Raw genomic sequence first — 12988 nt, 5'->3', positions numbered from 1 at the left:
TTGTCCATTCACGTCCATCTTTCGAGTGATTGACGTTTCAACAAACCTGTCATTGTCCAATTGTACTTTAAAAAGGCGGGGTTATTCATTGACTGACGTTAGCTTCGTCCACAAACATTGGTTCACTAAATACTAACCATTGAACATGCGCTGTAGAGAGTAGGCGGGATTTCCTGATACTTTTAGCATTTCGGCCTCTCTCGTTGAAGGGCACTTGTTCAATTCCGTGCACAAGGGTCGTGTGTTGAAGGTAAGAATAGTGACAATCAATATAACATCTAGCTTTATTAATTTACCTACGTTTTATAACAGCGTTGTCCAGGACGCTGATGCTTGTGGTGTCTCTAAAATGCCAGTTTAGTTGTTTGTCAGTACCAACTAATTTTGCTAGCCAATATTGCTAACGTTAGCTCAAGACAAGCCAGATTGTTTGCGAACGTTAACCTCTAGCGGTAGCTAGCTAGCTACTGCCTGGCCAGCTACTGTTTTTGAATGAAAGTGAACCAGCTAACAAGCAATACCCACACAAATATACCAGTCCGCTTTGGGTTGAATGGTACCACACAATTACATGATATAATTACTGTAACTAGCTAACGTTACGTTAGCCCATTTGTTAACACTGTTGTGGGAAGAAGCTGCCTGGCTTGCAGGCCGTCAGGCTTGTCAGCTAGGGCTACTGAGCTTCAATGTTTGACAGGCAAGTTGTCTTGAGTAATCATTTTTTCCCCCAGTCCAATAAGTATTGATAAACGTCTTGCGCATGGGTGATTTGTGGTTGGCATTACTTTTTACTTTCCCTCTGTAATCCTCCTATTATCAATGCATTGTAATTGACTGAGTAATCTATTTCTCTAAGGACCAGCTACTATCCAACATGGGCGGACACGACGCAGGAACCAGTCACCAGTTTACTGGTTTTGCCAAGTACTTCAATGCATACACAATCACAGGCAGGAGGAACGTAAGTTCATGCATGAATTACTGTGCAAGATGGTGTACAACCAGTTCACATTCTCAGAAAAGTCACACTTGTACTATTCTGTCCACAGTGTGTCTTGCTCACATATGCAAGCATAGCCACCATTGCCCTCTTCTTCAAGTTGAAGCCCAAGAAACAGGCGGCTGTCACGGCAAAGTGATGTGAGTGTATTGCATAGGATACCGTCAGTTTCTCGTACCCATTTTGTCTAGCAAACGTACCATTTTATAATTTTGTTAAGACTGCACTGTTTAATTCAGAAATGTGTATTTGACTATAATCAGTAGTCTTTGTATGGACAATACATGTTTCTGCCTGGTGGAAAGCTAACTGTATATTTCCCATGTGTTCTTGTTTCCCCACAGGTGTCCTGGCGGTTCTGTAGTATAGTGGTCGGAAGTTTGGCGACAGCTGGATGTGCTTGTAAGAAATAAGGCCATATTATTTGGCATCACCGTGTTATTAACAATAAAAACTATGTAAAATTTAACCCACCAAGTTATTAAAAAAGTGTTTTATTTACACAATATGCACCGTTATAAAATATTCTATACAGCATGACAGCCACTTAAAGCTGTGTTTGTGGCAGTGAAAAAAACATTGTCTCTTTTAATAGGCTAGTAATGGCACTCTTTAGAGGAGTAGGGTGACATTGCACCTAGACACTGGTCCTGGGTCAGTTTTGTGAGGACAAGCTTATCCTGGATCTGTATCTAGGGGCAATTCCACCCCAGAGCCATTTTAGGCTGGGTAGGCTCAATCAGATCCTAGATCAGCTTGATGGTGCTGCAGCTTTTGGAACAACCATGGTCTTTAGGTCTGCATCAGACAAACTTCAGTTAGCCGATTCAACTGGTTGGGCATTTTGCTTTGTTCCACTGTCTAACTGTGGTTGGATATGACTTTCGTAATTTCTCATCACACAACCCTAGTTTCTCTTTTTTAGCAGGGGGTTCTCTGAACATCCTCATGGGTTGTAGGCCCCTGCAGCCAGCAGTAGGTTCCTGCGGGTGAAGTGCAGGTGAATGACAGGGGTGGACTTGGTCATGTAGGTGCCTAGCAACAGCTCCTGGGAGTTCTCTGGTAGATGGATGTGACCTGTTGCCGCGGTAAAGTCATCCAGCTCCACATCATCAAAGGCCTTCAGTGTATCCCACAGTTTAACAGTGTTATCCATTGAGCCTGGAAATTTTTATTTTATTATTATTATGAGTGGTGGAAAACTACAAGCATACATTTCTTGTAGACCCAATATCCCCCTAAACCATACTGTGCTCGCTCAGATATTTTCTTTTCACATTGTCCTTTCAAGTATGGTGGGTGCATGAACAGGCCAGCACAAAGGGCACAGTAGTGTGAAAAGGCTATTACATGCCAGTTAGACTAAAGGGACACCAACCTGAGGCTAGTATCTCTCCGTCCCTGCTGAACTTGAGGGCGTAGATGGTATCAGTATGTCCCTTCAGCTCTCCGACCATTAGGCCGTGACCAACATCCCACAGTAGAACCCTGCTGTCAGTTGCTCCCGAGGCCATGAACTTCCCATTGGGGGAGAAGGCCAGGGAATGAATGGGGCCCTGGGAACCAAACCGGTTTATTGAGATATGGAGCTTCAGTAACATCACACACACTACTCTTGTTGTGTACCGTATGCAACAAGTTATTTTAAATCATACATACAATATACATTTGTACAAAAGGACATGTTACTCAGGGTTGTGAAAAAAATGAATTCAGGTTGTTCCTCCTCCCTTTCAAGGTGTTGTCTCCCATTTCATGCCTACTAAACATGACCTTGAACACCAAACCATCCTATACACATTCTATTGGGAGAGAACAGATCACCAGGTTCCCTACGACCTTCAACTCTTCGTACCTTGTGACCCGTGAGGATGCGGACACAGTTGCCAGTCAGGACGTCCCAGAGGCGGATGGTACGGTCAGCTGAACCCGTGGCCACGTAGTTGGCGTTAGGGTGGAAGCGGGTGCACGTGATGTCAGCCAGGTGACCAGCGAACATACGCAGGGGCTGGTAGTGGTCAGTCGCCCACAGACTGCGGAAGAAGACAACGCAAAACCTCAAAAAGACCAGTGACTGTTTTCTTGTGACCCATCAGGTAAACAAAACCAAATTAGTCAGGCTTTTTCTCTAGACATAAATTAAGCCTTGAAAGCCCTTTCAATAGAGAATTTCCATTGAACATCCTTCTCAGTCCAGGAAACAGGCCCAAAGAATGCCATTCATCAATTGCATTGAAACAAATGGAACATTAGGTATTAATAAGGGTACTTACCGAGCGACTCGGTCATGTCCCCCAGAGATAAAGTAGTAACCATAGGGTGAGAACTGAGTGTCCCAGACAGGGTAGTTGTGTCCTTTATACCCCACCAGACAGGTGAACGTCTGCAGACTCCACAGTCTGACCGTACCGTCCTCAGAACTGGACAACAGGTAGTTCCTAAAATACATGATTAGAGGAGAATTGAAGTTAACCATAGAAATAAGAACACTAGAAAAGACAGTAACTCTAGTGTTTCAAATCTCTATGAAGTCAATTCATTCAAACTATGTATCCTTGCCTCCTCTTTAACATTAGTCCAATACGCCACACTACATGATACACCCAGGTCCAGTTTTCCACACACAGATTAAGCATAGTCCTGGACTAAAAAGCCCTTAGACCAGGGGTGTCAAATAAAAAAATGTTGTTTCTTGACTGTCCAGCTCGCTAATAAATCACTGTGCAGTCAATGGACCAACAGTATATTCATAGAGTTTGACTGTCCAGCTCGCTAATAAATCACTAGACAGTCAGGGAGCATAACAAATTCCATTAACGATGTATAGTGGACTCCTTTTTAGAAGAATTTGACGGCAAGGAAATAAGACAGCTTCAGTGCGGCCTTCCAGACCTCATTGAAGACCGAATGCGGCCCCCGGGGCAAAATCAGTTCCACGCTCCTACCTTAGACATTCTCCATTGAGCATTCTTCATAGTCCAGGACCAGGTTTAATATGAGTTTGGGAAAGTGTCCTCCCCAATGATCACTTTATAACATCTTACCTGTCAGGGCTGAAGCTGATGCCGTATACTGGTCCACTGTGTCCGTACAGGATCTTAGACTCACTGGCCGTCTTCTCATCCATGATCCTCTCCAACACGTCATCAGACTCTTTATCAATATTACTCAGGTCTACAGGGAGATGAGAGAGAGAGGGAGCAGATTTAAAGTCGTGGTTACTATCAATTTATGTGCAAGCTTATGATCTCAAGTTCAACAATGGTTATAGATGAATTGTGGAATGCTACTTTCAGCCTTGGTTATAACATGTGTTTCGATGTGTGTATGATGTATTGTATATTATCTCTGTGGTCACCATTGTCATTTACCTGCTGCAGATTTGACCCGCCGTAGTTTCTTGGGTGTGACGCTCCACACCCTAACGGTGGAGTCAGCGAAGCCCCCCGCGATCAGACTGGAGTCATCTGTGAAGTCCACCGCTGTCAGACCCTACAGGTCAAAGGTCAAGACAGAATACTGTATGTTACCGCATTGTTTTGTGGTAATACTGTGAATAAAAGTTTTATTCCCAATATTAAATAATGACGCTTTAGAAGCTTCACGTTGATAACACTGAGCTCATCACAAAAAAAATGAATAAGGTTTTGTCAACATTGAAATCATGTTATACTTGAATACTAATAAAGTTATCATTCAAACATTCAAAATCCATATCCAAGCATGGCTGACCTGGTAAGCGTTGAGGAAGGAGTAGAAACAGATGGAGGGTAGGTTGTCTGGGCCCAGACGGATCTTCTTAGTGGCCTCCTTCATGTTCATGATCTTGTCCAGCTTGTCAGAGTCCTTCAGCTCGGGGAGGGGGATTCTTGGATATTAAAAATTAACACGGTCAATTTATACATCATTCATAAGTCATAATCAGCCAGTAACAGTTGTTTCAATGGGGAGGGACTGCAAATGCTAACAAGCTTCGTGGCTAACTCTAGTGCAGAATAGAGTACAAATGTTGTTCGTGGTCTCTGAAACATAAGGAAATCTGGGCTGTGTTCATTAGGCACCAAATGAAAACTGACTGAAACAGGGACTACCTGGACTGGTCCAATAAGAAATAAACATTTTCATTTTCCCTAGCAAAACGGTTCGCTAGGGTGTGTGCACTAAGGAAAACAATCCCTAACTAAATAAATGTGTCAGTGGTGACATACCTAGCTTGTTGGGGTGCGTTGGGGTCCTGTTTCTTGCTCTTGGAGCCCATGCTGTCCTTCTTAGGTTTCTTCTTCTTGGGTTTGCCCTCCTCGTTCTCTGCCTCCTCATCCTCATCATCCAGAGGTACCTCGATCTCTGGCTCCTTCAGAAGACCATAGAACACCTGCACAACAGCCAGAAGTGGTACAGTAAGTATAGTCAGTACAGATAGTTTTATTCTCTCAATCAGTAATGCATATCTAAAATGAAAAAGTATTGCTCACTGGCTTGCTCACACATGCATTGATAACACTATCACTTTAAAACAAACCAGCTATTACAGATTTTTGCTTCAGCATTACTCACACTGACAACCCCCCCCACACACACACACACACACACACCCACCTTGGCTTTGTTGGCATCTCTCTTGCCCTCCCCAGCCAGACTGCCCGACATGGCATCAATCTGACTTTTACTCCGAGGCATCCCGTCAAAGATATCAATATAGAGATGTTCCTGTATAATATTCCAGATCTGGTTGTTCTGACGTTCCTGCAGGTGCCTCTTCAGCAGCTGGTAAGATAACATACCATACGTTATTGTCAACTGACACAGAGACCTTGACATTTCTGGTCCCCCCCCCCCCAGTCAGTGCTGGGATTTGAAGTTGTTGGCCCACCAAGACTACTCACCTGGTAGGAGTCTCGGGAGATGCGGAGGACAAACTTGCTGGTCCTGAAGTCCAGCATGGTCTCGTTTCCCTTCATGTGTTCCTTCTTGGACATGCTCGAGAGGATGCGGAGGTCCTCCTCGTAGTAACACTCCTGGTCACCGCTGAACCTGAGGCAGGGAGAAGAGTCAGTGGATCTAACATCTAAATAACACATGCATAGTGTCACATTACACTAAGTTAGGCAGTTACAAATAGAACAGGTTGTTTTCCATTTGATTGTGGAACTCATAAAAGTCCTTGACAAATCAATACACCAGTTGGACCTAAAATCAATAAAGACGTGCTTGACAGGCAGGAACTTTGGAGACGCTACAAGGGAGCAACAACACTACCAGTCCACAACACTTACTTTTCAAAAAACTGTTTAGCCTCATTCTCGTGGTTGTTGTAGACCAGCTCCAGGTACATGTGGACAAACAGTGGGTAGAAGACCTGGGAGAGTTCAGCTCTGTGGCAGTCCAGGACAGACTCAATAAACTTCTTCAGGCCATTATAGTAGAGTGGGTACATGACAGGGTCCCCCTGCTGGCTATAGGCCGACAAGACAACGTTGACGTCTGGTTGGTCTTCCCCACCTGATGCTGCCACCACTGTACAAGCACAGTAGTAGTTGTTAGAATAATGGAAATATATTGGAGTAGCTAACTAATAGTAATATAACTATTGGTCTTATCCATAGTAGTTTGGAGGTTGGGGTCCTGCAACTAGTAAAGGCCCAGTGCACTACTTTTGTGAAAACAGAAGATAAATGTATTTGAGTGTTTACCTGCATTTGTAACCTGAGTCTGATAATTATCTGTACAAAACAGTTAACTTGAGGAACATAAAAATACTTGCTTGATATGTTTTCCAGTTTCTTGAAATACTAAAGAAATGCAACTTATTACTATGTGAAAACTGAAATGGTCTATTCATTCCTTTTCCATTTAAGTAGACATTCTTATCCAGAGCAACTTATAGTAGTGAGTGCATACATTTTCATACTGGCCCCAAATGGGAATTGAACCCACAATCCTAGCATTGCAAGCGCCATGATCTACCAACTGAGCCACATCATCAGAAACCCCTTGATGTCTCAATGTACTCAATTACTGTATTGTGCATTGTTGTTCTTCATGGTGATGGAAAGTCTACTGGTACAAACCTAGATGACCAGCCTATGTACAATACAGTAATGTACATTTACATTAAAAGGTTTATAAGGATGGTAAATTGTGTTTTTTCTATTTTATTTGGTCAAGAAAAATATTAAATTTGATCTGGATGTTTTGTGTCTTTGCCCATAACTTTCCACATTTTGATGTAAATGTTTGAGGACAGGGTTTGTTCTTTCTGTATTCCATTAGAATGGCAATCGCAGAGAAAGGGACAGGGCAACAACTCTTACAATTCCAACTATTGAATTCTGCACGATACTGCTCTTAATTAAACAACTACCCTTTTTTGCTAAAGCAGAGATGCTGGAGAAAAAAAAGTGCTTCACAGTAACATACCTCTATATCAGTCCGCTTATACTAGTAAAGGCCGAGTGCACTACTTTTGTGAAAATAGTTTTGTCCAAAAATATAACTATTTTGCATTACTATATATATTTTTTCCTTCTGTTTTTTTCAGGGGGTGCTGAGTGTGTGCAGCACCCCCTGAAAAAAACATAATGAAAAAAAATATATAGTAATGCAAAATAGTTATATTTTTGGACAAAACTATTTTACTTCCCTACTTCCCGCGGCTATGGTCTTATCGCAAGAACTGTTTTCATACATCTACCAGCAACAGTGTGAGGAACAAACAGCAGTTTCAGGACTGCCTGTCAAGCTCTCTCGTGTCTCATTCATTCAACAGTAAGCCAACTGGCAATAACAAATCAATTGCATTGCATGCCCTTGTGAATATGCAAGTTATAATCATGTATTTGGTATCTTAGCTGGGTAGCTAGCTAACAAGGCAAATAAAAACAATACGCATGACTTTTGAATGCGATCGCACGAGACCTTTTGGGGGTGCGGTGGCCGGGGGTGCGACGGGGGTGGCGATTGACACTCGGCTGAGGAGAGAGTTGGCATCCCCCCCATCAGCACCGACATTTGGGACGCCACCCGATCCAGCTCCCGCCGACTCGGATACCGGGGAATCATCTGCATCTGCAGATAAGCCCGCTTCTCGCCGCAAAATATCGACCGACTCGGTCAATTTATTCCTCTTGAGAAATTGCAACACCGCGAGCAGTGTCTGTTGATCTTCACCCGATCCCGCAGGAGATTTCGATTTACCGCCCGAAGACGTAGAACCGGGTGACGAAGAGTTTGCATTGATATTTCCAGACCCATCGTTTGTTATTTCTGTTTTTATGTCTTTTTCGACCTCCAGATTGTGCTGACCATCTTGCACAGCCGCCATTTTCGAAATGAAGTGCGCATGTACGGGCAAAATAAAGAAACGTGGACCGCACAATATCTGACATTCTGATTGGTCCTCCGAAAGAAGAAATTGTAGTTTCGTTGGTTCTCAGTGGTGTAGGCGAATTCTTAGAGAACCGTCATTCCTGTACAAGAGCCAATCAAAATTTGAGTTTATAACAATTTTTATTTTTAGAAACGATTTATTATGGCCAACTCATATTTCTTGCTTGTAGAAATATTGTGCTATGATGTTTACATTTTTTGTATCATATGAAAATCTTGTATTTGTAACTTAGTTAACATTATTGAAGAGGACAGCTAATAGCTTAGAGGTAAATATTTTTTGCATTAGTTGTATTGCTTTTAGTTTTAGTTAGTATATATTTTTCACCTGCTGACAAAAATATACAAAAAATGATTATCCTTGACTGGGGATCTGTGATCTATATGTGCCAGTCATGTGTCAGTTGTACCAGTAGGTGGCACTTTGGGCCCACTGTCACTTTCCCTGACGTTTGAGAGAGTGATCAAATCTCCTTAAAGGGATTCGGCAATACCAGTATATTTTTTTTATTGCTGATGTTTTCAATGAAATGGTGTAAAAAATAAAGAAAAAGCAGTAAATTTTTATATTCTAGTCATTTAGCAGATGCTCTTATCCAGAGTGACTTACAGGAGCAATTAGGGCTAAGTGCCTTGCTCAAGGGCACATCGACCGATTGTTCACCTAGTCAGCTCAGGGATTCGACCAAGCGACCTTTCGGTTACTGGCCCAACGCTCTTAATCGCTAAGCTACCTGCTGCTCCTTCAACAAGGCTCTGCTGTCAATCTATTCTACGAGAACGACATATTGAGTACGGTTACATGCACACAATAATACAATAAGGCAATTTTGATTTTATTATTGTGGATAGTCAGATTAATATAATAGTTTGTTTAAACTGTTTACATGCTTTGCAAGAAGAACGATTTTCCTAATAATCCAGTTTACATGGACACCTCTGAAATCAGGCTACCTGATGGGACAATAAGGAGGAACTTAGGTGAATAAGTAAACATTTCCTGACTCAAACCGATAGTACTTTTGACCAAAATAGCTCATTCGGCCAGAGGCTTTCAATAAAACAACATTTCACAGATTTCTGAATCATGAATTCATTATATATGGAAAAGATTTTTGTGTAGATTTCCACCGTTGTGAAAATTACAGTTTAGTCCGTTGGTCTTTCAACCTATATTGAAAGTTTAAAAAATGGCAAAGTCGCAGAGCTTGCATCCAGTAACGTCAGGAGTCGTGACCCATTTTTGCAGTTGTTTCAGTATAACACTACAGTGAGAGAGAGGGGGAGAGGACAAAGTCCACTGAACTAGTTTCAATGTATGGAATCACTTCAGAGTTTCTTGATTTTGGGTAAACTTCTCCTTTAAATAAATGCAGAAAAAAAATCCTGTCAAATTGAACTTTCTACCACAGCGACCATGGTATTTTTGTGAAGCCTATTTGTTTCTGAGTTCGGACATGTAAAGTTTGTATGTGAAAAATATCTTTAAGATGCATACTTTCACTTTTTCTGAACTCAATTCACTCGCGTTTAAGAGGGAGGCTTGTCCTACCGGTGCTGGTACCTGCGCCGATCAAACACACCGCTGGAACACCGAGTAAGGTGTTAACATTCCTAATAATTCCAAAGATTTCTCAGCAAACTAGGTGTTTTATTTGGCGTATGCTTAGATTTTGACCTTATGCCGATTAAGATAAACAGACTAAAGTGTTTACATGACTATTGCCATACTTGGCCTACTGCCATAATCATGTGTAATATCGAAGTATTAGTGTGCATGTAAACATACTCATTGTTACAGTGAGTGTGACGTGTGCCACTGTACTTTCTCTCTCTCTGCACTTTAACGGAAACTGTAATTTATACCTTCATTTTAGGTATTCTCACCAGTAAAAAACTCAAACGTTTTACTGCAGCATACTGTAAATTATGGTGCATTGTGGGAAAATTGCTGTATATCGAATGGTACTGTAATTCCACCCCACAGAATACTGTATCTTTGGAGCGTCAAAAACCTTTTGACCACTAGTGGGTGCATGGTATTGTTGTTTCTGGCTCATTAACATATTTTGAGGAGCGCCTTGTAAAAGGCTATATTTGTTGCACCCGTGAGTGAGAATGTACATTTTACGGTATTGTACTGTGTGTCATTACACAGTACTTGCTTTGATACCATTTTTATATTACAGTAGGTGTACAGTAATATTAAATATAGATTTTACTTGCCACCGAGCTGCCTGTAAAATACATGGTAACCCCTTTACAGTGTGGCCAACACACACACACACACACACACACACACACACACACACACACACACACACACACACACACACACACACACACATCTCACACACACTCCCTCTCTCTTTAGAGCCATAAGGATTCATGCTATTGCAGCCTGTGTTCAATCATTCTCCCAGCAAGATTTCTGATGGGAATCTTTGTCCTTCACTAATCCCTGTATATCCTCTTATATTCTACACTGCTTATCTGACTTTAGCCAGACTAGTCATCTTGTCTAAGGACATTGTACATAGAGATTTCATTTAAGATATTGATTATTTTAAGGAATAACATACAGGTGTACGATCTTAATTTGATCTATATTCAGTCACAGCAAAACAATCCTGCAGCGACAGGATTTGAGCGTTTAGTCCATAATGTTGCTTGATCGGTGGTTAGGCTATTAGCTGGCCAGAAGTAGGCTACACGAAGTGCAATACTGTTAATATAACCGTGTGTTTGTGTGGGTTTTCAGTCAATTGATTGAAATCCCGACGCTCATCATTCTCAGCAACAAAAGAGTGATCAAATTACATCTGGAACTACTGCTTGAGATTTGGCCAAAACCACATGTCAGTATGTGTTAACATGGTTGAACAGTTTCATAGCATTATGATCTAATATATGTCAACATTTAAATCAATCAGCTTTTACTTTGAATGCACCCTATTGCTGGAACAAAATTCAAAATACACTACCGTTCAAAAGTTGGGGGTCACTTAGAAATGTCCTTGTTTTTGAAAGAAAAGCACCTTTTTTTGTCCATTAAAATAACATCAAATTGATTAGAAATACAGTGTAGACATTGTTAATGTTGTAAATGACTATTGTAGCTGGAAACAGCTGATTTGTAATGGAATATCTACATAGGCATACAGAGGCCCATTATCAGCAACCATCACTCCTGTGTTCCAATGGCATGTTGTGTTAGCTAATCCATATTTATAATTTTAAAAGGATAATTGATCATTAGAAACCCCTTTTTCAATTATGTTAGCACAGCTGAAAACTGTTGTTCTGATTAAAGAAGCAATAAAACGGGCCTTCTTTAGACTAATTGAGTATCTGGAGCATCAGCATTTGTGGGTTCGATTACAGGCTCAAAATGGCCAGAAACAAAGAACTCTCTTCTGAAACCTGTCAGTCTATTCTTGTTTTGAGAAATTAAGGCTATTCCATGCGAGAAACTGCCAAGAAACTGAAGATCTCGTACAACGCTGTGTACTAATCCCTTCACAGAACAGCGCAAACTGTCTCTAACCAGAATAGAAAGAGTGGGAGGCCCCGGTGCACAACTGAGCAAGAAAACAAGGACATTAGAGTGTCTAGTTTGAGAAACAGATGCCTCACAAGTCCTCAACTGGCAGCTTCATTAAATAGTACCCGCAAAACACCAGTCTCAACGTCAGTGAAGCGGCAGCTCCAGGATGCTGGCCTTCTACAACATTAATGTCTACACTGTATTTCTGATCAATTTGATGTTATTTTAATGGACACAAAATGTGCTTTTCTTTAAAAAAATAAGGACATTTCTAAGTGACCCCAAACTTTTGAAAGGTAGTGTACATTTCATCTTGATGTTCTGATGCCAGTCGGTCAATTTAAAACATTGATTGGGGACTTAGTGGAGGAATTAAACATTTTAAAAAATCTGGGGGATTTGTGCTTCCCTGGACTGTTTTTGTATTTTAATGTATATACAGTACCAGTCAAGTTTGGACACACCTACTCATTCAAGGGTTTTTCTTTATTTTTACTATTTTCTACATTGTAGAATAATAGTGAAGACATCAAAACTATGAAATAACACTTATGGAATCATGTAGTAACCTAAAAAAGTGTTAAATCAAAATATATTTTAGATTCTTTAAAGTAGCCACCCTTTTCCTTGATGACAGCTTTGCACTTTTGGCATGCTTTTCCAACAGTCTTGAAGGAGTTCCCACATATGCTGAGCACTTGTTGGCTGCTTTTCCTTCACTCACTTCCTTCCTTCTAACTCATCCCAAACCATCTCAATTGGCTTGGGGTCAGGTGATTGTGGAGGCCAGGTCATCTGATGCAGCACTCATCACTCTCCTTCTTGGTCAAATTGCCCTTACACAGCCTGGAGGTGTGTTGAGTCATTGTCCTGTTGAAAAACAAATGATTGTTCCACTAAGCGCAAACCAGATGGGATGGGGTATTGCTGCAGAATGCTGTGGTAGCCATGCTGGTTAAGTGTGTCTTGAATTCTAAATAAATCACAGACAGTGTCACCAGCAAAGCACCCCCACAATATCAAACCTCCTCCACAATGCTTCACGGTGGGAA

At 41.4% G+C, this 12988-nt stretch overlaps 2 protein-coding genes across 3 annotated transcripts; one reads left to right on the top strand and one right to left on the bottom strand.

Moving 5' to 3' along the window:
* Window positions 1-145: 145 nt before the first annotated feature.
* LOC120017445 (ATP synthase membrane subunit DAPIT, mitochondrial-like) lies at window positions 146-1476 on the top strand. Of its 2 annotated transcripts, none has more exons than XM_038960198.1 (4): window positions 146-250; window positions 860-964; window positions 1053-1143; window positions 1348-1476. In XM_038960198.1, the coding sequence occupies exons 2-3, from the start codon at window positions 878-880 to the stop codon at window positions 1140-1142; spliced, it is 177 nt and encodes a 58-aa protein (XP_038816126.1). In that variant the 5' UTR covers window positions 146-250; window positions 860-877; the 3' UTR covers window position 1143; window positions 1348-1476. The 2 variants fall into 2 exon arrangements, with proteins under 2 accessions (XP_038816126.1, XP_038816133.1); XM_038960205.1 differs by having other exon boundaries at window positions 154-250; window positions 866-964.
* Window positions 1465-8324, bottom strand: LOC120017437 (transcription initiation factor TFIID subunit 5-like). The gene is made up of 12 exons (XM_038960187.1): window positions 7919-8324; window positions 6277-6517; window positions 5887-6034; window positions 5600-5767; window positions 5212-5375; window positions 4736-4871; window positions 4375-4495; window positions 4048-4177; window positions 3277-3441; window positions 2859-3036; window positions 2382-2559; window positions 1465-2164 (listed from the first exon to the last, which is right to left on the bottom strand). Exons 1-12 carry the CDS (start codon window positions 8322-8324, stop codon window positions 1950-1952), a joined length of 2250 nt encoding a protein of 749 aa, XP_038816115.1. The 3' UTR covers window positions 1465-1949.
* Between the last annotated feature and the right edge of the window lie 4664 nt (window positions 8325-12988).

This window comes from Salvelinus namaycush, chromosome 2, assembly GCF_016432855.1.
Source record: "Salvelinus namaycush isolate Seneca chromosome 2, SaNama_1.0, whole genome shotgun sequence".
Classification (NCBI taxonomy): Eukaryota; Metazoa; Chordata; class Actinopteri; order Salmoniformes; family Salmonidae; genus Salvelinus; species Salvelinus namaycush.
This window is presented reverse-complemented; position numbering and strand designations above follow the sequence as displayed.

Coding starts and splice junctions, on each gene's coding strand:
- LOC120017445 (XM_038960198.1), top strand. CDS start 878: ATGGGCGGACACGACGCAGGAACCAGTCACCAGTTTACTGGTTTTGCC. Junction 965..1,052: donor CAATCACAGGCAGGAGGAAC/GTAAGTTCATGC, acceptor TTCTGTCCACAG/TGTGTCTTGCTCACATATGC.
- LOC120017437 (XM_038960187.1), bottom strand. CDS start 8,324: ATGGCGGCTGTGCAAGATGGTCAGCACAATCTGGAGGTCGAAAAAGAC. Junction 6,518..7,918: donor GGCCACCGCACCCCCAAAAG/GTCTCGTGCGAT, acceptor GTGCTTGTACAG/TGGTGGCAGCATCAGGTGGG. Junction 5,376..5,599: donor GAGATGCCAACAAAGCCAAG/GTGGGTGTGTGT, acceptor GCTGTTGTGCAG/GTGTTCTATGGTCTTCTGAA.